Source organism: Lynx canadensis, chromosome C1 (assembly GCF_007474595.2).
Source record: "Lynx canadensis isolate LIC74 chromosome C1, mLynCan4.pri.v2, whole genome shotgun sequence".
NCBI classification, from domain to species: Eukaryota; Metazoa; Chordata; class Mammalia; order Carnivora; family Felidae; genus Lynx; species Lynx canadensis.
The window spans coordinates 25392218-25414627 of NC_044310.1; the positions used below are offsets into that span (position 1 = coordinate 25392218).

Consider the following 22410-nt stretch of genomic DNA (forward strand, 5'->3'; position numbering starts at 1 on the left):
GACTATGCAGTTGTTGGTTGTATTGATGCTCTTTATATTTTACTCATATTTTACAATTATGCATTTTACTCCTTGATATTTAATAAAAACAGTTTTTAGGAACTGCCTGCAGAGAATCTACCACAAGCAAGTTCTAGGCTTGAAACCCCTTGTAGACCAACTGTTCCCAGCCCGGCCCTGCCCATGGGACACTTCCCATCCTCCCCTGGCAGCCTTACCTTGGCAGGGTTGAGTGCTGTGATGATCCACACACAGTGTGCATTGTTGTCATACTGAATAGGGAAATTGGGGGAGGTGATGATGCCTGAGGGGCCTCGAAGATGGGCATCACACATGCGGGCTGCAGAGAGGAGATGAAAGGCAAGCATCTTAGTTTAGACTAGATCTAGTTCCCGTCCCCACCTCCTACTTGGAGCCAGAAGAGCCTGAAGTCTATACAGCCCCTCCCCAAATATAACCTGCTTCCTATTTCCTTCCCCAGTTTTCAGCAGGCTCAAAGGAAAGTCACAGTTCCAGGAACATGGGGGTAGGGGCAGGCCCCACGTGTCCTCACCTGCTGCTCTGGAGACAATGATGAGCTTCCATGATCAGGCTAGGCAAGCCTCCCTAGCCTGACCCTACTGTGATTGTGCAGCTCGTCTCCCCCAAGAGGGTATGGACTAGTACTCCCCATGTTGACTTAAAGCCAGGTAGGCCCCAGGCACCTATGGGCCTGCTAAGCGGCTCACCCCTTGCACTGCTGACCTGTCTGTGTGTCCCCATTTGCTCTCAGCCTCTTTGAAGTAGAATCTCAGGATGTCCCTGTCAAGGCCACCCCATGAGGTCTCAGAATGTCTGCACCCAAGGACTCTGCCAAGGGCCCCAGCTCAGCCTGGCGCTGGGTACCCAGAGTGATTTCAGTGCTAATCAAGTACTTCCCAACTCCTTCCCCACGCTCAGCACATGTCTGAAACAGGCTTTTGACTGGAAGCATAAAGATTCAAGGTGAATTAGAAGAAGTGCTCTACTCAAGTAGATATAAAGTGTTATCAATCACAGCTTAATCTAATTAAGCTCTTTAAAATAGCTTCTAAACTAATTAGATTAAGTAGTGATTGATAACAGTTAAGGTACTACATTGTACCTAGGTGTTTGCCTCCTTTAAAAACGTGTTCTTTGGTTCTGGCCACATCATTCTTCAATGTTAGTGCTCAGCTATTTTAATAAAGAGTTCTATGAGTCTGTTCTGTTGCTGCCCACATGGCAATTTATCCTAATTGTAGGCATAGTGCCTAACAGTAAAGAAATAGTGGGCAAATTCAACAAGCTTAAGTATATAAAATGAAAGTGGTGTCAAACCTGGTTTCCTCTGATGGGGCAAAATATCCTAGGGCTCCTCTCTGCATGTGGATAACGGCCATGATAAACCTTTCCCAGGAAAGCCTTCCTTCCAGGGCCTGGGATGCAGGTTCCACAGCCCCTGGACATATTTAATCTGCTCATTTCATGCACTCATTCCTGCACTCACTCATTCCAACATTTATTGAGTGCCTATTATGGGCCAGGCAGAGTGTGGGGAGAGAAAAATATCTAGGACACAACTCCTCCTCTCGGAAGGGCCACTGGCAAGTGGAGGAAATAGGTATGAAAACAGCTACAATCAAGTGGAGCGAATGCTGCCAGAGGGTGATCTGTAAGTGGCCATGGTTCAGAATTGCTCCTTCTCTATGAGTTCAGTGCCTTCAGCAAGGATGTTCCTTCTGGTGGCTCACCCTGGTCTTGCACCTGAAGGATTTTCTCTCTCATGAGCTCCAATGGCGGTTGAGTCAAGTTTGAACAAAGCCCTAGGGGAACCCTTTACTCCATTCCCTTCATGTACATCTGACTGTGCCTGTAATTCTGTGCTGGGAAACTCTTAGATTCGCAGACTGTACTCGATACAACTGGGCCTGAAGGCAGCCCACCATGAGGAGGAGAGCACAGGCTGTGGAGTTTACCAGCTTAGCCTTCTGGATTTTAAATCCATTTGCTGGTTGGTTAAGCCTGGTTAGGTTGGAAAGCCTCTCTGATCCTACTTCATCTGTAAAATGGGGCTAGTGATACCACCTCATCAAGGCATGGTGAGGATGAAATTAGATGAGATACTGGATGTGAAGACTCATTCAGATCCTGGGACATCATCAAAATTCAGCAAAGGGGACTGTCGGACTCCTGATGCCATGTTCATTCCTTTCTCAAGGCCAAAGATCTTTTTCCTACTTTCCTCGGTTTCCTTACATAGGATTCATTACTATCCAAATTAGAAGAAGACCATCAAAACCAAAACCATGATCCCACCCACCCTTGCAAAGAGGACTTGGGGATTTAGAACCCTAGCCCTGCAGGAAATCCCTACAGATCCACTAGCAAGCACCATTTATACCTCTTCTGGAAAGTCAGTTTTTGTTGCCTCAAAAGCCCTCAGCTTCAGACTCAATTTATCCTGTACTTGTTTCTGAAAATTAGATGTGTTTGCATTCTGTTGAAACATGCTGAAGATCATTAGAGAGAACAGGTCAAAAAGGCATTTACCACTTTAAGGGGCTTGAAGGGCTTAAATATTACAATGTGCAGACAGTTAACACGGGGCACCTTAAGATAGGTTCAGAATAGAGCACTTTTCCCCTCTGCTGTCTGGATAGGGTCAGGGGGTCTGTGGACAGACAGACATCCCCCTGAGCAGCCAGACCCTGGGATCCCACCGACAAATGGGACAGCTCATCGATGCCACCCACACAGGCTGGCAAAATGGTAGGTGTTCGGACAAGGTCTGAATAAATGAATAAACACATGTTTGTGTTTCTCTATCTGCCTTTTCCTATCAAATGCTCTTCTGGATAACTTCTATGAGAGACTTCTCCAGGATGTTTCATGCCTAAGCTATACAGATAGCAACCCAGGGGAGCTTAGGGGAGCTTAGGGAGATACCACCGGGATCCAGAGCCAATTCTGGCACTGAAACAACTAGGCACCGGAAAGGGAGCTACTCCAGATGCTAGTGCCTCTGATCTTCGGTCTTCTCCCCAAATCTTATTCCCACCCTATTCCATGCTGCCTTGCCCCACCTCTCCTGCTACTGACCTTCCTTTCTGCCCTTTCCCCAGGCCTCTCAAACCAGGTTCCCAGCACCAATTCCAAGGCAAACAAACCCTGACTGGTAGCTGCAACATCATTCGAAACCTCCCATCTACCTCCTGCCTTGACTGAAGCCTGTCTCCTTCTCCCCAGGCTGGTGTTTCCCCTGCAGCCCTCTGCAGTGGAGAGCTTTCTCCCACCCCCCAGTATTTCCTTTTGCAAATGTTTGCTGGACCCCCTAAGAAACTCTCCTCTGATCTTCACTGAGATCTCACCCCACAGACACCAACATTTTCTCTTTAGCCATAAGTTCCCCATCCTCTCTTCTGTCCTTATCTAACTTTGATTCCACGGTCCACCATTATGATCATTTTCTTACAGACCCACCAAAGTCTCTTGCTCCTTTTTCCTTTTATCAGCCTGGATGACAGCAATCATGGATGAACCCCTCAACCTACATTCTCCAGGCCCTGTCCCCATACAACAGATCTTTGCTAAAGGAAAGGCACATGAATAGGAAGATTGATACCACTATTAATTCATGATTACCCACCCCCAAAAATCCTAGATATTGCCCGGTGACTCTGCCATTAGCTCTACACTCTTCTCTAAGACTTAAGCCTTCTACATGCCCCCATACCTCTCACCCTTCCCCTAGCCTCCCCACACTATCAGTTGATGACCTTGCTTTAGTCTCTGTGGATGAAACAGAGGACATCTGGTGGGCATAGCCTCTCTCTCAGCCCCCAAATCTGCACTCCTGTCTGCTTATGTGCTCATCTACTTCTTCCCTTCAGATTTCAACAGAGAGATGGCTCCTTCGCCTTTCAGAGGCCAGCCCCTCCTCATGAGATCTGGTGTCCCTGCCCAAGGTCAACCATGTCCATGAGCGTAGCCAGGGCCTGCTGTTCTGGGACTTAGGAGAGTCCACCTGTGAGATCTTAAACTCCATCATTCCATTCTTTCCCCTGTCGCCTCTATATGCAGCAGAGTTACTAGGTTTCAATGCTCCTGTTGTCCTAACATAGGCCCCTCCAGCCCTCTGGCTCCCTCATTTCTCCCTGCCTACTGATCCCTACCTGGCCCTTCCTTCACTACCCAGTCTGGACCTCAATACTCTTACACCCTCAATAGTCTTATATCTGCCATTGATGAATTCTACCATGTAGATTCATGGTTTCCATGGTAATTGAAGCTTCAGTGCAAGTTAGCCCTCTCTCTATCTGTGTTCTTCTTTGACAATTTCTCACGGAGGCAACTTCAAACATTTGCCACTCAGTTGAGCCACTTAACCCTATGCGTTGGTTTCTGGTCTTTGCTACATTTGACCTCTCTGGAGAATCTGACCCTACTGCTCCTTCTCTCTTTGTGAAACTCACATTTGTTGGCTTCTGTGTTGCCTCTTTGCTCTTCTCTTACCTCTCTGACTGATCCTTCTCAGCCTCCTTCTTGTTCATTAACTCCTCAAAATTAGTTGTCTAAATCTGGGTAAAGAATGTACATTTGTACATTTCCTGAAAATTGTCTGTGAGTTTACAATTAAATCATAATAAAAGTTACTAAAAAGTGGGGGAAGAGGGTGTTCTTCTATGTGGTTCCATCCAGTATACTGACTCCAAAGGATGTCCAGGTGCCATTTTCAAGTAGGATAGAGACTTTGGAGTCAGGATTTGAATCACAGCTCAACCCATTAGCTTTATTACCTTGGGCAAGAAGGCTGACCATTCTAAGCTTGAGCTAAACATAAAATATGGATATTTCCACTTTCTTCACGAATAAATTATGAAAAATGCATACTGCAATGCTTTATACAAGTATAAATGGTATAATAAATGGGAGCTTTATCATTAATATATATATATACACACATATGTACGAATATATACATACATATATACATATATGTATATGTATCATTAATCTATATATATACATACATATATACATATATATATACACACATACGTACGAATATATACATATATATATACATACATATGTTTGTGTATATATATGTATATACATATATATATATATACACACACACACACACACACATATATATATATATATATATATTCTGGCACAGTCAGTACATCACCTAGGGGTAATAACTACAAAGGAGAGGAGAGGAAGGTAGGGGTAGGAGTGGTAGAGGAGAGAGAGGGGAGGGGACAGGAGAAGAGGGGATGAAAACAGAATTCTGAACAACATTAGTGTTTAAGGAGTGGGCCTGAGAAGCTGGTCCAGTGAAGGCCACCAAGAAGGAAGACAGCAACCTGTTAATTTTCATGGCATTTAATTCCACCGATTTGTGCCATATTTCCCACATTTCACTCCCATCTTCCACTCCCATCTTCTGAGAATGAGGGAGATGATTCAGAGCATTTTGGTCATTTTCCCTGTGCCATATGGTATGTTAACAGCAAGGCTGCAACTTGTACTCAGGTCTCTGAGTCTTGAGTCAGGTGTTCTATCCACCAAAAAGGCTTTTTTCTAAACAGATACACAAGTATGTGTAAATATATATGTATGTATATACATATATATTTGTACAGCAAATAGTTGATTTTTCCACACAGGAAAAAAAATAATGTATGGTTTTCTGTCAAGTATCTACTCTATGGCTCACTAACTGTGTCTCATCTGGGGCTGGTACTCAGTTCCTATTCTCTGTCAACACCAATTTGTGGTCACAAGAAACCAGGCCTCCAGGTCTCCTGGTTGTCAATTTGGTCCTCTTCACTCTATTAGTGGCTTACAAACAGTGTTCCCTAGAGCCTCAGGGTCCCTCTGAGGTAGCCTAGAGGCTGCTCAGAGGGAAGGGGAAGCCCCAAATCCCCTTCCCCTACTTCAATGGAAGAAGCTCCATTTGTATCTGTTTTATTTATTAGGCTTCTGCAAAAGCTTATTTTTAAATATTGGGCTCTGTATGTAAAATAAGTCCTACGAGCTCTATATTTTATGACCCCGCCTCTATCTGGGGCTGAAGAGAATGAGCAGGTTTCACGTTGACCTCAGTGTACTTTGGATGATCAAACTTGTCTAGGAGTCAAATTAGAAACTTCTTCTTCTTCTTCTTTTTTTTTTTTTTTTGGGAACTTATTTCTTTGGTGGGACTGAAAGAAAAGAAAAACCTGTGAATACCTAATTTCAAATTTCAAAATGAGGGCACAGTCCTATATTGCTCATTCATTTCAATCACCGGTTCATTCAGGTCATCCTTCAACATTTGTTGAGAACCTATTATTTGCCAGGCCCATGTTTTAGTAGAATTAATTGTGTGGAAAATGAATATTTAAAATCAAATCATATTTTAAATGCATTAGAGGAAAAATAATACCACTGTTATTAGTGGTGAATCCTCTTTAGAATATGATCTTTTTGATAACCTGCTTATTAGTGGAGCTATCCTGGAATTCAAAGAGTTTTGTCCCTTTTTATTCTTAAAGTGGGGTTCACTTAAACTTCAACAAAATATTACAATTATGATAGTAATTCTAACTAATTAAAAACAAGAAATTTTTTTAAAGGAAAAACTTTCAAAACGGCCCAAATAAGAGGAATCCTTGAATCTGATATCTGTCTCAGCCCTTGGCCTTCAGGGAAGCCGGAGGGGAGGCCATCCAAGTCCAAACCCAGGAGGGTTTGCCTATCTCTTCCTGCTTTCCAATGACCCTAGAGAGAGAAAACAGGAGGGGGTAGTGGCATTCTAACCTGGGCTGAGAATCCCCTCTCCACCACAGTGGGTGCTGGTCACCTTCCATAAAATGGCTTGTTTAAATTTCGCCATCACTAGGGAGAGGAGGTTTTGTTTTCTTAATTCACAAGTGAGGGCCCTGTGGCTAAAAATGATGCAGGAACCTGCCCAGGGCCAGCAAGCTAATGCAGCAGAGTTGTGATCTACATCAAAGTCTGTGTGCCTCCTGAGCTGTGTGATTGCAGGAAGATTGGCCAAGACCATGAGGGAAGAGGCTTCTAAAAATCTGTGAACCGTAGAAGCTGAGGGTGTGCTCCCAGGCCGGGGGAAGCTGTGTGCAGACAGAACTCAGCCGCTGAAACTAAACTGAAACTAAACACTAGTGTGCACAAGCCTCGCAGGCACACCAGGATCATCTCCCAAGGAGTGCTTTCAAACCCACCACCTCGTCTAGTCCTCACTGTAATGCCATGGAGTCATGGTCTATAATCCTTGCCTTTTAGCAGAAAGAGAGCGGGGTGGGGGGGGGTGGCGGGGGATTCAGAGAGGAGAAGAAACTAGTTCAAGGACACCCAGCTAAAAAGTGGTGATGGCTGGATTTGAATGCAGTTCTGAGTGGCTTGGTTTTCCATGATTTTCCTCCGCTTCCCAGGGGCAGAGTAGGAAATGAGAACGGATGTGTAAAGCTTAGGCAAAAGCTCAGTTAACAGTGTGGTGGAGAATTTAGAGTCCAGTGTGTCAAAATCACTGGAGATGACCTGAGTGGGCCACACAACATGTCTGGAGAAAAAGATAAGTGGACCACTCGACTGTGAACTTCCTTCTGAAACACCAGCCCTTCCCTACCCCGGGCAAAGTCATGTAAACTACCACTGTTACTAAGAGAATAGTCTTTCACCAATGAAAAGATCTTGGGAGAGATCAGATTCCACTACTGCCTAAAGGCATTGTTATTCTGGCTCCTCAAAAGGAGTTTTGAAAGAACAGATTGGCCAAGGTTCCCTTGGTCCTCAGACTTGATAACTCTATGCCTCTCTATACAGCTGGTTTCTTGGCTCCCTGGAAATGGAGTGTTTGCTATCTGATTATTCATTAATTCAATCATCCATTCAGCATATGTTATGGAACACCTACTATGTGCCAAGCCCTGTTCAAGGCAAGTGAACAAAACAAAAGTCCTTGCCCTATAGAGCTGGTGTTCCAGAGTGAGGATGTTCATTTCCTTGTCAAGCTCTTCTCGATTCATTCGATGTTTCCATATCCACAACTCCATCTGACCACATTAACACAAGATGGGCAGGGTAGGTACCATCATCTACAGTTACAGGTAAGAAAATAAGCTCAGGGAAGATAGATGATTTGCCAAATTGCCCATGGCTAGCTGGTGGCAAAGCTGAGAGTTATACCTAACGATTCTTCTTTGGTTTGCTTTTAAAAATATCTTAGCTAAGTGGAATCTTTGAAATAATATAGCCAAGATCAGTGGGAACAAAAAGTACATTATTAATTGTGGCTCATGGCTGCCTCAAACTTGAGTGAGAATTAATACATTTAAGGCTTATTTCAAAGGGGTTTTCATGACCCTCTTCCAAGATTACTCATCAACACGTGAAAAAAAGGAAGTAGGTCTCAGCTCTAACCCAAGCCCTTTCTCCTGGATCCCTTTCTGTGCATAAATTTCATCCTGGTGTGTAAGCCTGGAGAGAGGCAAAGCATCTCCTTCTCAAACTAGGAAGGATCCAAAATATAACTTTATGGTGGGCGGTGCACCTCCTTTTCCAAAGGGGCACTCAAAAGTGCAACTGTTGGGGCACCTGGGTGGCTCAGTCGGTTAAGCAGATGACTTTGGCTCAGGTCACGATCTCACCATGTGTGAGTTTGAGCCCCACATCAGGCGAGCATAAGCCTCACTTCAGGTGAGCTCAAGCCCCTTTCTGGGCCCTGTGTTCTCTCTCCCTGTCTCCCTCTCTCTCTCTCTCTCCGCCCCTCACTCACTTGTGCTCTCTTTCTCTCTTAAAACAAATAAATAATAATAAAAAAAGAGCAACTGTTGGCTTTGTTCACAAACTCCAGAGAGGTTGCTTACTCTTGCGCCAAGAACCCATCTCCAGTCATGTGCACAAACAGAAGAGAGATGCACACAGAGAGTAAAAATTAAAAGCCAGCTAATGTTGTCCTGGGGGATGAGGCCAGGGGCTTCTCTACCACACAGGCAGGTGCTGTCCTTCCCAGTGAAGGAAAACGTTCAGGATACTATTTTAAGATTTGGGGGATGGGGGCTAGGCCAGGCCAGCCTCAGTCCATGTGATAGCTGAGGATGTGGGTGGCAGGGAGTTTGAGAACAAGACGACCATGTGTGTGGGGTTAGAAGATTCCCACGGAGAAGTGTTCTGATATCATGGTCCACATTGCTCCTTCCTCGCTAAGAGCATTCTTCTAGAGTTTATAGGTCTGTTTATTGCTGAGTATGTAGAAAGAAACAAAGGCATTGAGAAGGAGGGTTTGGGGTGTGTATGTGTTATAATGAAGAGATTCGGGGTGGCATCATACAAGGTGACCTGCCTTCCCATCTAGGTATAGCTGTGATGTCTTTGTGCAACGAGTTAGCAACCTGCTACAATGGGTCTTCCCCATTAGACTGTAAGGTCCATGCAGGGCAGGGGCCATGTCTCTCGTCCCCACCTCTGTATCTCCCGATCCTAGTACAGGCCGTGATATGAGAAGATGCTAACTAAATGTAGTAAGTTAATTAGCCAATGAACCCAGAGCCCAAGGCCTGGGGAGCACTGAGTGTGAGGCGGGCCTGTCTGGATGAGAGCCTGGACCTCAGGGACCAGGAGCTGGGCTCCATCCTGCACACGCAGCCCAGCTCCTGGCCAGCCTCCCTTTCCCAGGGTGCCCTCACCTCGGCAAACTGGCCTGTGGTCGCTCCAGGCCGCAAACATGTCGCTCACTTTCATACAGGTGATCCGCTTGGACCCTTGCAGGTCATAGCCCTCGCTGCAGGTGAACTGGACGCTGGATCCTAACCTGGGAGACAAGGCGTGTCTGTGAGCTCAGCCCTGGGCCTGCCAGGCCCACCCAAGTGCTTCCCGTTTCCACAGAGAAGTACCACACCGAACGTTATTTCTCTTCTGGCCTTTAATCTCTACTCCACTGTTTCATCACTTAAAGTCTCCATTGAAAGGAACATCTGCTCCTTATCGTCTTTTTTTTTGGACCATTTACTGGTTTTAGGATTGAGTTAAAAGGTGACTTTTGAGCAAAACAGTCATGCTCTAAGATAAGTACCAATTAGGACAGCTAAGAGTGGGCGGATGATACCCATACATGTTAATGAAAATGGAGGATTATGGGAAGATGCCTTGATTATTAGAAACTCTGCAAGATGCACCATCTTGGGCCCCTGGATCTCCAGATTATGGGAGACATAAGCTGCCTGCTGTCACATCATTACTGATGAGGGCAGTTCTTGTACCCCAGGGATAGGTGTGCTGGCTAACGCTGGCAGGCTGTGGCCCTTCCCTTCTCCTTAAGGCTACAGGCAGTCTTCCCAGGACTGGCCCAGGAAAGAATGCCAGAGGCCATGGTTCTTCCTCAGAAAGTGTCTGTTCCTGAATCCACACTGTCCTCTGCTTTGTACCTCCAAGAAGATCAGCCCCTGTCTCCCCCACCCCCAAACCAGGCCACCCACCCTTCTTGCAGTCAGAAAGTTCCAGAACAGGTCTTACCTGAAATCCGAGCCTAGTCTTTTGCCCCTTTCAGGTATGCCAGGGTCTGGACACATATTATGCCCTTGGGACACACCAACCTGAGTTACTACAAGGCAAAAAACAGCACAAACAGAGATGGGTAATCACAGGAAGGCACAGCTGGGGCAGTGGCTCAGGGTGGGGGGTGGACACAGAGATAGAATGAGGCCCTGCTCCGTGCGGCTGTGTGGGGCTGTGGGGTCTCCTGGGCTCAGGGTTTACGAGCATGTAAGGTGGGGAGGTGCTTTTGACAAATTCCTTTGCGAGCCAAGTCCAAGTGAAATTCATCAAGAGCATTTGGGATCAGAGGCAGGCACCCCAGACCGGCAACCACCCCATTCCCTCATCCCACCCCAGCGACCAGAGGTGGACGGCCCTCAGCCCCCGGTGACCTCCTCACCCTGTGCTTCGGATCCAGGGGTGGTGACTCTAGATGGGATGATCACCCCCAACCTCAGCCCCCAATGGAGAAATGACTCAAAGAAAGTTAAATAAAAGGTGGATGTGTGATCAGGAACGGTAAAGAATGTACGAGAAAGCTGCAGTCTGAGGTTCAAAGCAGGGACTTTAGCTCAAAAGTGGATATTTCTGCCAAGAAAGCTCTTCCCATCAGACGCCTTCTCAAGCTGAGTAAGCAATAACCAGAGCACCCCCTGTCCAATGCCACCGGCCAAGGGCACCAGCGGAGATGGCCCCGGCGGTGGTTCTGGCAGATGGTGTGATGCTCTCACACTTGCCAGCACCCGAGTTCTGTTTACACAACCATGTGCAAAGTCATCTCTGCCAAAGGAGAAGCCTGGTCAGGGGCGGCGGATACACACAGTTTTCTCCTGTCTCCAGTGGACAGGGTAGAAACCCTCCAGCCCCTGCTGGCTTACTGTTCTCGAGATGCTCATACTCATGAGGCTGGAACTCTCTCACACCCCTGGATTCCTGGCTTTCGGGATGACCAGGAGCTGGGGCCAGGCACACAGCTTGGCCAGAGGACTTCCGTTCAAGGCCTCGCCCATCCCATGATCCCAACAGCACCCTCAAGACAGAGATGACGGGGGGTCTGCAGCGACATTCTCTGAGTTGGCTCGTGTGCCTCCTACCCACTCAATGCCCCACAATATGAGCAACGGCTCCAGTCCTCACCCACTCACCCACTCACCCATTCCCGCACATGAGTGCACAGCAAGCATTAATTGAGCACCTAGTGTGTACAAGACCCTAATTTAGATACCACAGGAGATGCAACAGTCAGATGTCAGAGATGACCACTGTCCTCAAGGAGCTCCCAGCCAAGTGAAGACGTGAAATAGAAACAAACTGCAGAACCACGATGGGGAAGTGATGAAAGTGGCAGCCACAGGGAGATTGAAAGGGAAGACCCATCTTCTGTTGCTGAAAAGAATGGAAGGCTGCCTAGTAGAGGTGCCATTTAACATGGATCCTCTGAGACAGCAGGATTTGAACACATGGTGACAGAGGAATGGCAGTTCAGACAAACAGAGGAGCATGAAGGGTGAAGCGAGGACATGGAAACAAACGTGAGGGTTGCCCAGTGTGGCCAGAATAGGAGAGAGGGCGTTGAGTGACGTGGAAGGGTGGGGGGTGACGCTTCAGAGGTCAGACTTTTCAGGGGTTAGAGTCTGATCCTAAAAGTGATGGGGAGCCACTGAAGAGTCCTGAGGGGGAAGGGCACAGTAGGATGCTCAGGGGAATGCCGGTTCCTGTGGGACAAGGGGGGGAGTGTTGTGCCTGGCAGTGGGGACTGACGTGAAGGGATGGGAGTGGACGTGGTGAAGAAAGAATAACCAGGGGTCATGGAAGACTAACTCGTGGGGGGAGGGAGCAAGGGATTTCTTCACCTGGGGACCTGTGAAGCCCCATCTTAGACTCACTGAGTTCGGAGCTCATTTCTACAGTTAGAAGGCTGGTGTAGACCCCGTCCAAACCTCCAGGTACTGCAGGATGTGGCTGGCCAAGGGGACCTGGGGATCTGGACAGACTGTACACAAGCCAGACTCCCGGTGTCTTCCTGGCCGTGTGACATTGAGCTCAAGGCCTCTCGGGCAGCCTCCCCTTCTCCAACATTCCATAGGGCCAGGGTAAAGCCAGCCACTCCCAGCGGGCACTAGCCCTATACCATCCCCTTCCTTGCTAAGCCTCTCCTTCCAAAACTTTCCTGTCCAGGACCCTCCAGGCTGGGATAATAAGATGGAAGTGCGGTCTCCAAACCCAGAGCAAGCTCCTGCTACCCGGAGCCTCGGTGTTCTGCAAACAATGGGAAGGAAGGAGACAACGGGTCCTCTGGGATCCCCAGGGAGGCAGAAAGGCTCTGTTTTAAGAAGATGAGGATGTCAGTCCTGAGCTGCGCGTGTGCTTTGTCTAAGCCAGCCTCACCGAGATCCACCCGGTACTGAGGACTTGTCAGCTAAGCATTTGCCTTCCTCAGGCTTGGCCCACTCACCCCTGCCCACGGACCACACCCATCCCAAAGTCCCCGGCGCCCACCACATGGGAACCGTGCCCAGCCGGTAGCACATTAACACGGTACAGCAGTTTCCTGCCCTATCACTCGGTCCTCAAACCACCCAGGGAGCAGACAGAGCAAAGGCTTTGGGATGGGGATGCAGCTGGACCAGAGAGGAGAGGCCACGGCAGTACCCACGTACCCAACCACAGCTCTGCACGTGCGCAGCCAACACTGCCCCCCCCACTCCTTAAACCGCCCCCTGGAAGTAAGGCTCAGGCACTATCCTGGAAGGTACCAGCCCAGGGGTAAGTGCTCACACCCCCCCGCCCCCGAGGCCCTGTCTTCCCGGGAGGACAGAGAGCAAGAACTTCCAGGCTCCCCAGGAAACAGGCAAAGGTAAATCTCAATGAACACTTTACTGTCTGAGTTATGGCATCAAGAGGGCTTTCCCCTCTCTTTCCTTAATCCCAGCCTCCCCCGCCTCTTCAAAACCATCTGCTTATTGATTCACTGTTGGCTACAGAGGGATGGAAGAGAAGGGAAAGTGGACCTTACCCCCCAAACCCACAATACACTCAGAAAAGCCATGCCTCCCACCCAAAGGGAAGGAGACATGGACACATGGGCAGTCATGGCTGTGGCCAGGGGTCGGTGGTGCCCACGGACCGCCTCGTGAAGGCAGCAAGTGGGTCCAGGATAGGTAAGTGGGGCCCACTCTTCGCCTGAAGTTCAGGACATCTGTCCACAGGGAATGTGGGCAGAACACAAAGGGCGGGACACCTGCAGACATTTGGTGGTGCCTCCTTAGCAGCTGAGCTGTGTGCCCATCCCTCCCCGAGGAAATCTTAGAACGGAGACCAGTGTCTTGTAGTAGAGAGAAGTGTATTTTTTTTTTTCCAGAGTTTCTGCATTATTTCGTTAGAATAAGATTTCTTCATCTTTCTGAGAGAGCTTCCGGCACCTCTGAGTAGCTACTGAAAAGCATGCCCCGCCCCCTGCCCCCCGCAAATGCACTCACAATATCACATGTAGTTTTTAGCTAGTTCACAGACCTCTTTAAGTCCTAGGTCAAGATGGCCCATGTGAGATCCGACAGCACCCTTGGGAAGAAGGGAGGGTAAGGTTTTGCATCCCATTTCACAGATTTGGAACCTGAGACGCCAGTGTACCACAGTCACCTGAAAACACACTGGGATAAAAACTTGCTCTCCAAACTCTGGGCCATTTCCCTGAAGTTTGCTTCTGGCTCCGGGGCAAAGTCTGAAATGAACTCATGCTGACCTCAGTTCGTGCGCTCTCCTGTGGCTACAGAAACAATGAGCCTGTGAGGGCCAGGGCCGTGGCTGGAGCCTGCTCTGCAGACTCCTGGCCTAACCCTTGGCTCTCCGCACCCCTTCCCCTGCTCCTCTAGCCCACCACAGAAGCAGGGCTCCTGGCTGCCCTCTGCCATCAAGGCCAGAATGCTAGGAGCTGATGGTCCCCAGAGACAGAGAGTGGAGACTTGAAAGACCAGACAAAATGCCACAGCCAGGCCCAGTTCAGTCGCAGCTTCTCCCCCCATCCCCGCCCCCGCCCCTGCTCCCTGCCCACATCTGCACACAGCTCTGGAGCCACCACCGGCTGCTCTCCATCCCTCTCAGGAAGTACTTCCAGCACCTCAAGGCAAGGGAGCATGTAGAGGTGAGGTGAAAGGAGGTTAAGACTAAGGGGAGAAACAGAAGGAGCGGACAGCAGAGAGGATGCAGAAGAAGGAGGGAGGGGAATGGAGGGAGAGAGACGCAGAAAGGCAAAGAAAGGGCAGAGGAGGTAGAGCAGAAGAAGGCCAGTCTTCTGGGGGGTCCCAGACCAGGGAAAGCTCTCTACACTCACCTTTGAACAAAACTGGATTCTTTGGAAAATCTCCAGGGCTTTCACGTCCAGCCTTCTGGGGTGGCCCAGAACCTTCCTGAACCCCTTCTTATGCTCTAGTCTAAGAGCCCATTAGCACAGGCTCTAATCCGTTGTTTCCAGGGTGACATTCCAGCCCATTCCCCAGCCATTGGGATTTTATCTTTCAAACACCAATAGCAGAAACATGTTCCCATAGACAAAATCTTCCCATGGCCAAGCACAGAGACCCCAGCACTGCCCCACAGGCTTGAGCACAGGAGCCTACCCTCTAGCCAGCTCTTTGCCCTGCCAGATCCAGGGACCCTGGTGCAGGGTCTTGCCCTGGGAGCTGGACTTGGGCCCCTGCAGCCTCCAAGATCCCAGCTGGGGGTGACTGACTCCCAGGCAAGGAACAGAAAGGGGACTGTCTTAGCAGGTGGAAGTGATCAAAAGGAAAAATAAAGAGAGAAATGTAGCAGTAATGACTCCCTGGACGGCAGTTACAATGGGAAGTGAGGGAGAAAGAGGAGGAAGGAGGGAAGTGGGGAGAGGAGGGGGAGGAGAAGGCAAAGGACAGACCCTGGGGCTGCTCACTGGCCCATAGGTCAGCATATCCATGTGCAGAACCCAGGACAGAAGGAGGCAGGATTGAAGGGAAATCATTCCAGCATCATCTGGCTTCCCCGCGGTCACAGCGCCAGCAGGTCTGACCCCAAGTGAGAGGCTCGGCAGGCAGACACTTACACACAGATGTCTTCTGGCTATTATCTTTGCTGGGCATCAGCTTCACACCTCGAGACTTCAACTCAATTTGCTTCTTGACTAGAGAGGAGGTAAGAGGAAAAACAGTTTAAGTTGTTATCTGTGACTGGGGATGGGGTCCTTCTAGAATGATCCCCTCTCTCTTGGCTTGGGCGGGTCAGAGCCAGAAGTAACTCTGGGTGAGGACATACCAAATTGTCACCCTCCCTGTATCCACACCCTTTGCAATGTGACTTTATAGTTCTTTCCATTAAAAAGATGGAGTCTATTTCCTCATACGTTGACTTTGGGTTTGGCCATTGGGATTTTGGAGGCCCTGACGTGCCTGAAGGCTTGAAAATTGCCTGCCAGATCAGGCTTGCCCTCTCACATCCCTGCCATCACTGGGAGAAGACAGGGCTGGTCCCAGGAGGATGAGGAACATGGGGAGCAGAGCCAATCAGCTTTGCCGAGCCCAGCCTATACTAGCCGACCTACTGTGGCCAGGGGAAGCTGAGTCCTGGAGGTCACTGGGGGATGGTGCCTGGCTCATCCAGGTGGTGGCCCCGTGACTGAATGGGATTTTGATCCCATCTCTAAGTCCAGTCCACAGCTCATCGGGAGTCTGCTACATAGCACAGAAAAAGCACCAGAGCCCAAAGTGCACAGTTCCCAGGCCATTCCTCTGAATCTATCCACTTCCTTTGTGTCTGACTGCCCCCATTCCCCAAGGCATTCTGCTGGCCTCTAAGGGCTTCATCCTATCTTCAGGATGTAGATCTTCACCATATACTGCTTGGTGCATGTGCCCCAGACCCCCACGCCACCTCCCAGCTGGCCCGTGCCAGGTGACCCAGCCCCTCTCAGATGGGTACCAGCAATGGTAGTGGCAACTGCGCCCAGACACGTCCTATGTGTTGGACCCTGGGCTAAATGCCTTTCAAGTTCTCTCCTTGTATGAGCATCCTTGACTTGTCTATTTCCCCCACACCCACACACGATCTATCAGGATCCATCAAACCCTTCCAAGTATATCCCAAGTGCAATTTCCACATCGACCATCCTGCTCCAGGTCTCTGGTACATCTCCCCTGGTTGCTGTGACCTCCCATCTTCCCCGCCCTACATAGTCTATTCTCAACACAAGAGCCAGAGGGATCCTTTTAATACATAAGTCAGACCATATTACATCTCGCTCAAAACTCTACAGCTGCAACTTGCCTCTCGTATAAAAAAAGCCAGAGTCTTTTGAGTGGCCTTCACAGACCAATCTGCCCTCCCAGCACCTCTCCGACCTTATCTTCAACCTCAATCACTCTTCTCCAGCCACACAGGCCTCCCTGGTGTTCCAAAAATATGTCAGGCATGTTCCTGCTTCAGCCTGCTAGTTCCCTAAAATGCTCTTCTCTGAGGGTATCTTCACGACTCTCTTCCACTTTTTCCTGGAAGTCTTTGTGCAAACACCAGTTCCTCAGAGACCTTCTCTGACCACTGTTCACAATTACATCGCACCCCAGCTCCCCTGCACCATTCGCTACTTTATCTCCCTAACTTTCTAACACAATGGCTCGTTTACTTCGTGATTTTTTGTCACCCCGCATTGCAGCGTAAGTTCCATGAAGGCAAGGATTTTTGTCTTTTGTTCACTGGTGTATCCTCAATGCCTGGAATAGAGCCTGGTACATGGTGGGCCCTCGATAATCATTTTGTGTGCTCCTTATATGTTCAACAGCCTTGACCCGTGGTTACTATACCTACTTGATGGATAATAAAATTGTGGCTCAGGGTGGCTCAAGTGATTTGCTATAGGTCACACAGCCAGGAGGCAGCTGTGTTCTTGGCTGAACCTTAGCATCTTCTCTCGTGACCTGGCCCCAGAGCAATCCGCTAAGGGGCCCCGTTAGCCTCCAGAATCTCTCCCCTGCCCCAGCTCAGGCCCAGAAAACTCAGGTACTCACTCTGCATACAAGGTAACATGCCAGTCCTGAAACTAAAGCCCACAATGATCAGGCATGCAGGAGCCCATCTCCTAGTCCCCGACAGCCCCCAGCTCTGCCTGCATCACGAAGTTCCCCAAGGGTTTGTCCCCTGGCAAGCTGCTAAGCTGAATGCCTGATCAAATTCAGTTACCACCACAGAGTCACTGCTTCCCAACGTGCATTCAAACCCTTTTTATAAATGTGCATTACTCTCCATGTGTATCCAGCAGGAAAATTTCCAATGAACACTAACGTGGACCCATTATCAAACAGAGGGTATTAGTAGGGAAACATGCATTATTCAAGCCTAGCTAATACAGTGCAGCAGGGGGGAAATTCCTCTGATTCAGTCATCCCTAAGAGAACAGGACTGGTCCCAGTACTGTAGGGATAGTTCAAGCTCTTCTCCCGGATGTCCCAGCACTGGGGCTGGGGTGGGGAGAGGGGCCTCCATGACTCAGTGCTTCCTACTCAAGGTGAGGTCTGTGCAGATGGCTCCAGGCACCTGGCCAACAAGGAGGTGAGAGTCTTTCCAATAGCCTCGTTTCACGTTCTAGTGTTCTCTGGAGGAAGGGAGCTGAGGAGGGACCAGTGCACCAGGAATGCCATTCCCAGCACCAAATGCTACTTGAGTTTTCCTTGCAGCTGCTGAAGGGGGAGCATGAGGTGTATGTGGACATGAAGGGGTGGCTAAGAGGGAGCCCTTCTTCCTCTCTTCCCATGGGTGCACTCAGGAAGAGGCTCCAGAAGGAATCCTTCCAATTTCTGTGCCCACCCTTTCTACTTAGTCCTCTCCAAGATGGGCTGGGTAACCAGACTGGTCAGTGCTTTATACGCCTGGAGCAACAGTTAGCAGTGGATAATGTCATCATCCTCCCAAGCAGGAAGGAGCTCCTGTCCTCCCTTGTTTCCTTCCTTCTACCTACCACAGGATGGAACTTGTTACAGTGGCAAGAAAAAGTGAACAAAAAGGAAACTGGAAAGCTTCAGGGGGCTTCTTAATTTACACATAAACTTTGTGAGCACTTACTCCTCTGAGCTGGTCTCAAAGCTGTGTCGCCCATGCTGTCTGTGTGCACCACACACAAGCCTGGGGAAGGCAGGGGCCGTTCTCTCTGGACAGGATTCCTCACACCAACAATGGAGTCTCTAGAAAATGTATGTCCAGGTCCAGCTGGCCCAGGCCCAGGTTCTGGGGAGGGGAGCCCATACAGTGGGCCCACACCATCCTAGGAGCTGACGAATGGGTCAGGAAAGTGTCCTTGGTTGGGGCTCAGCCCTGGGCAAGATCCACATCACTGGAGATGTTAGCATCAAGAAATCACCTCCGTATGTTGGGGTCTCAGTTTTTGAGCAAACCCAAGGAAGTGGCCACACCCTGAATGATACATAGCCAATTTGTTTTTTAAACAGTTTGACCAAGTAGATGGTGAGTGATCAGGGAAAAAGGAACACCATGGGAAGCTGGCCACAAAATGGCTCAACAAAGAACTAGCTGGGTAGACCAGGTACGAAGCATCAGAGAACAAGGGCAGTTCTCCCTCTAGATCTCCACAGTACACTACTGACAGACATAATAAATGAAGGATAAAGTAGCAAGGACCTACAGAATTTCTGGCATGTATTCATTCACATTGTTCGTTTGTTCGTTCATTCATTCATTCATTCATTCATGGAGCACCCACTAGTCTAGTGCCAATGATATTACACTGGAGCTCCAGTCTCTAAAATGGATTCTGTAACCATTCTGCATCTGTTGACGCACTGCAGATAAAATGGAACCCCGGGGCTGGCTACACTTGAACGCATACCCCCGATGAACACATACCCCCGATGAACACACGCTTGCACATATATCCGTGCACACGTACACATTCGCGTCTACAAGGGCATGCCCTCAACAACACATTTGTGTACTCATGTACACATGGCTACAAACACATACAAAATAGAATTCACACTTGTACACGCTTTTTCACTGTATGTGAACAAAGTCAGGGCTCCCAGAGAAGAGTGCTGGCTTTAACTGGTTGATGGAAATCTTACTAGGTACATTCATCTCCTCCGAATGATAATGACTACAGGAGACTGCCAGGCTGCTCCATTCATCCTTTATATTCTGGTTAATTACAAGACATTTCCCCGCTGTTGTAAAGGTTAGCGGGACACATGGTACACATTTAGCTAGAAGAATCTGGCAATACAAATGCCTCTCTAGTCTGCAGCATGAGTTATTGGGCTGAGCTAGCAGGAGACAAGGACCTGTTAGTGGAGGAGGGGAGGCGCTCAGCCTGTCTCCAAGGCTCTGGGAATCACGAAGCAAATGGAACCTGCAGCTTCTTCTCGCCCCTGTGAAGCCAGACTTCCCTTCACAAGGGGGGAGCCCCTGCACTAACCCCGATCACTCCCCTTTGCCCACCACTTGGCTGTCCTGATGGCTGGACCATCCTTTCATCTCCCCACACCTGTTCCTTCACCACACCCAGTTCAACCAACCTTGGAAAAAATTTGCAATGTATATCTTTCTTTCAGGATTCTAAACTCACTCTTTTTTGCTTGGATTTCACTCACTCTCCGTAAACCATTCCCCAAAATGTTGTAGGGCATGAGCTCCTCAAAACTGGAATCTGATTTTTCCCTTAGAAAACTTGGTGGGTATGCATCTTGCACTCTGCCCCTCCCTCATCATTGAGGGCCTGCCTCCTGCTTGGCCACCAGCCCTGCACAAATGCTTGCATTACTCACAGTTCTCTGCTAGATGAAGTCAGTATCTAGCACACTGGCTCCTCATCTCACTCAGATCTATGCCAAAGATGTAAGATTTGCTGCAGATGCCCAAGATCTAATGCTTCAAGGTACAGACTATGAAAACAACAGTGGGAAGAGCAGTGATATGGAACAGAGCTGGGGAAGCCTCGATGTCACAAAAGTTGAGGTGTCTGTTGCCAGGTCAGTTGACCTGAAGGATAAATATAAAACTACTGTGCCAGCTTTGACCAGGATGTTGCCAACACACAAAGAGTGAGGCTTGGGAGCACCATTGCTGCTACTGTACTGGCACGTTCCATGGTCATGGAAGGCTTCAAGAAGATTAGCAAAGCTGTTAATCCGGTGGAAATCAGAAAAGGTGTGATGTCGCATGTTGATGCTATTACAGCTGAACTTAGGGAGAGCCGAAAGCTGTGATAATTTCTGAAGATACTGCTCAGTTTGCTACAGTTTCTGCAGATGGAGGCAGACGAATTGGCAGCATCATTTCTAATGTGATCACGAAAGTTCAAAGGGCATTCCCACAATATAGGGCAGGAAAACCCTGAATGATTAATCAGGAATCGGAGGCACAGAATTCGACTAAGATTCCATAATCTCCTTACTTGAATAATACATCCAAAGTTCAGAAGTGGAAATTCCAGGATGCTTAGGATTTCCACCGTCCGGCCCATGGTACCCACTCTTGAAACTTCCACTGCCCAGTGGAAGTCTTTGGTTATGACTGCCGACAATGCTCTCAGTACACTCTTTTAGAACAGGATAAAGCTGACTTTCAGGTTAAAGGAGCCCAAGCTCCAAGTTCTAGCGTCACAGAAGGAACCCACAAAGCTGCTGCTATTGATGGTGTGGTGTTTGGAAAAGAGAGCCGGACTCTGAATTTTTAAGCTATTTTGCTTCAATGACTTACGAAGGGTTGGAGAGGTTATTGTAACTGAAGATGATGCCACATTCTTACGAGGGAAAGGTGACAAGATTCAAAATGAGAAATGTTCAAGGAATCACTACTGGTGACCATGGAAAAGAAAAGTTCAAGGGACACCTGGCTTTTGCTTCAGATGGCATAGCTGTGCTGAAGGCTGCCGGGAAAAGGGACGTGGAAGGGAAGGAAGAGAAACAGTCACAGGTGCACTGGATGATACAAGACCTGCTGCTGAAAAAGGGACCGCCTGGGTGCTTTGCTTTGGTGCCTTCTAGGCTTGAATTCACTGCTCCCGCTAATGAAGAGCAAAAAATTGCTACAGGAACAATGAAAGAACACTCAAAATTCCAGCAGTGACCACTGCCAAGAATGCAGGTGTTGAAAGATTATGGATAGTTAAGAGAATTATGCACAGTTCCTCAGAAGCTGGTTATGCACTATGCTGGGTGATGTTTTCATCAGTGCAGCCACGGGTTGTAAGATGTACAAAGCAACTAAAGGTTCTAAGAAGTACTTTGTTGGCTGCTGCTGGTGTGGCCTCTTGGTTAATCACAGCAAAACTCATGGCCACTAGAATTCCTGAAGAAGAAAAGGACCCCAGCATGGTAGGTGGCAGGCAGGGGCATGTTCTAATTTCTAGAATAGTGCTTTGCCATTGTTAATGGGCTGCAGGGTGGTCTTCACAAGCAACTTCTGAGAAGCCAGCTGGAGAAAACGACCAGAAGAAAGATGTTTAAAGGAATCCCTATGGCCATCGGTTGTTGGTTTCAGTGGCCTTGGCAATGCCGTTTTCTCTACCTGGCACATCTTTTCCCCTCTTCTCTGTGTGGCTACCTCTCATTGGTAAAGGCCTGAGTCAACAGCCATCTCCTCTCTGTGGTTGTGTCTACACCTTGAGGAGAAGTCACTGCCCTCACAAGACTTGGTTCAGACGTGTGTTGAAACCCGTATCACACTGCAACATCATGTCCTGTTCTCCCAGCTATTTGTCCCCCGAACTCCTATGTCTATGTCCTGTGACTGACAGAGGCCAGCACACAGACAGTTCCCTTGAAGAGTCTGATGACTGAGTGGATGAATGACCAACTGTTAGAAGAATATGTGCTTTGAATTCATTTCCTGGCA

At 48.6% G+C, this 22410-nt stretch overlaps 1 protein-coding gene across 1 annotated transcript in view; it reads right to left on the reverse strand.

The window, feature by feature from the left end:
• CSMD2 (CUB and Sushi multiple domains 2) overlaps positions 1 to 22410 on the reverse strand; it is a 607194-nt gene that overhangs the window by 286939 nt on the left and 297845 nt on the right. Inside the window, exons 7-10 of the mRNA XM_030326876.2 lie at positions 15620 to 15697; positions 10525 to 10612; positions 9699 to 9823; positions 219 to 340 (exon numbers count right to left, since the gene is read on the reverse strand). Of these exons, the coding sequence (XP_030182736.1) occupies positions 219 to 340; positions 9699 to 9823; positions 10525 to 10612; positions 15620 to 15697 (413 nt within the window). The remainder of the gene's footprint in view (positions 1 to 218; positions 341 to 9698; positions 9824 to 10524; positions 10613 to 15619; positions 15698 to 22410) is intronic.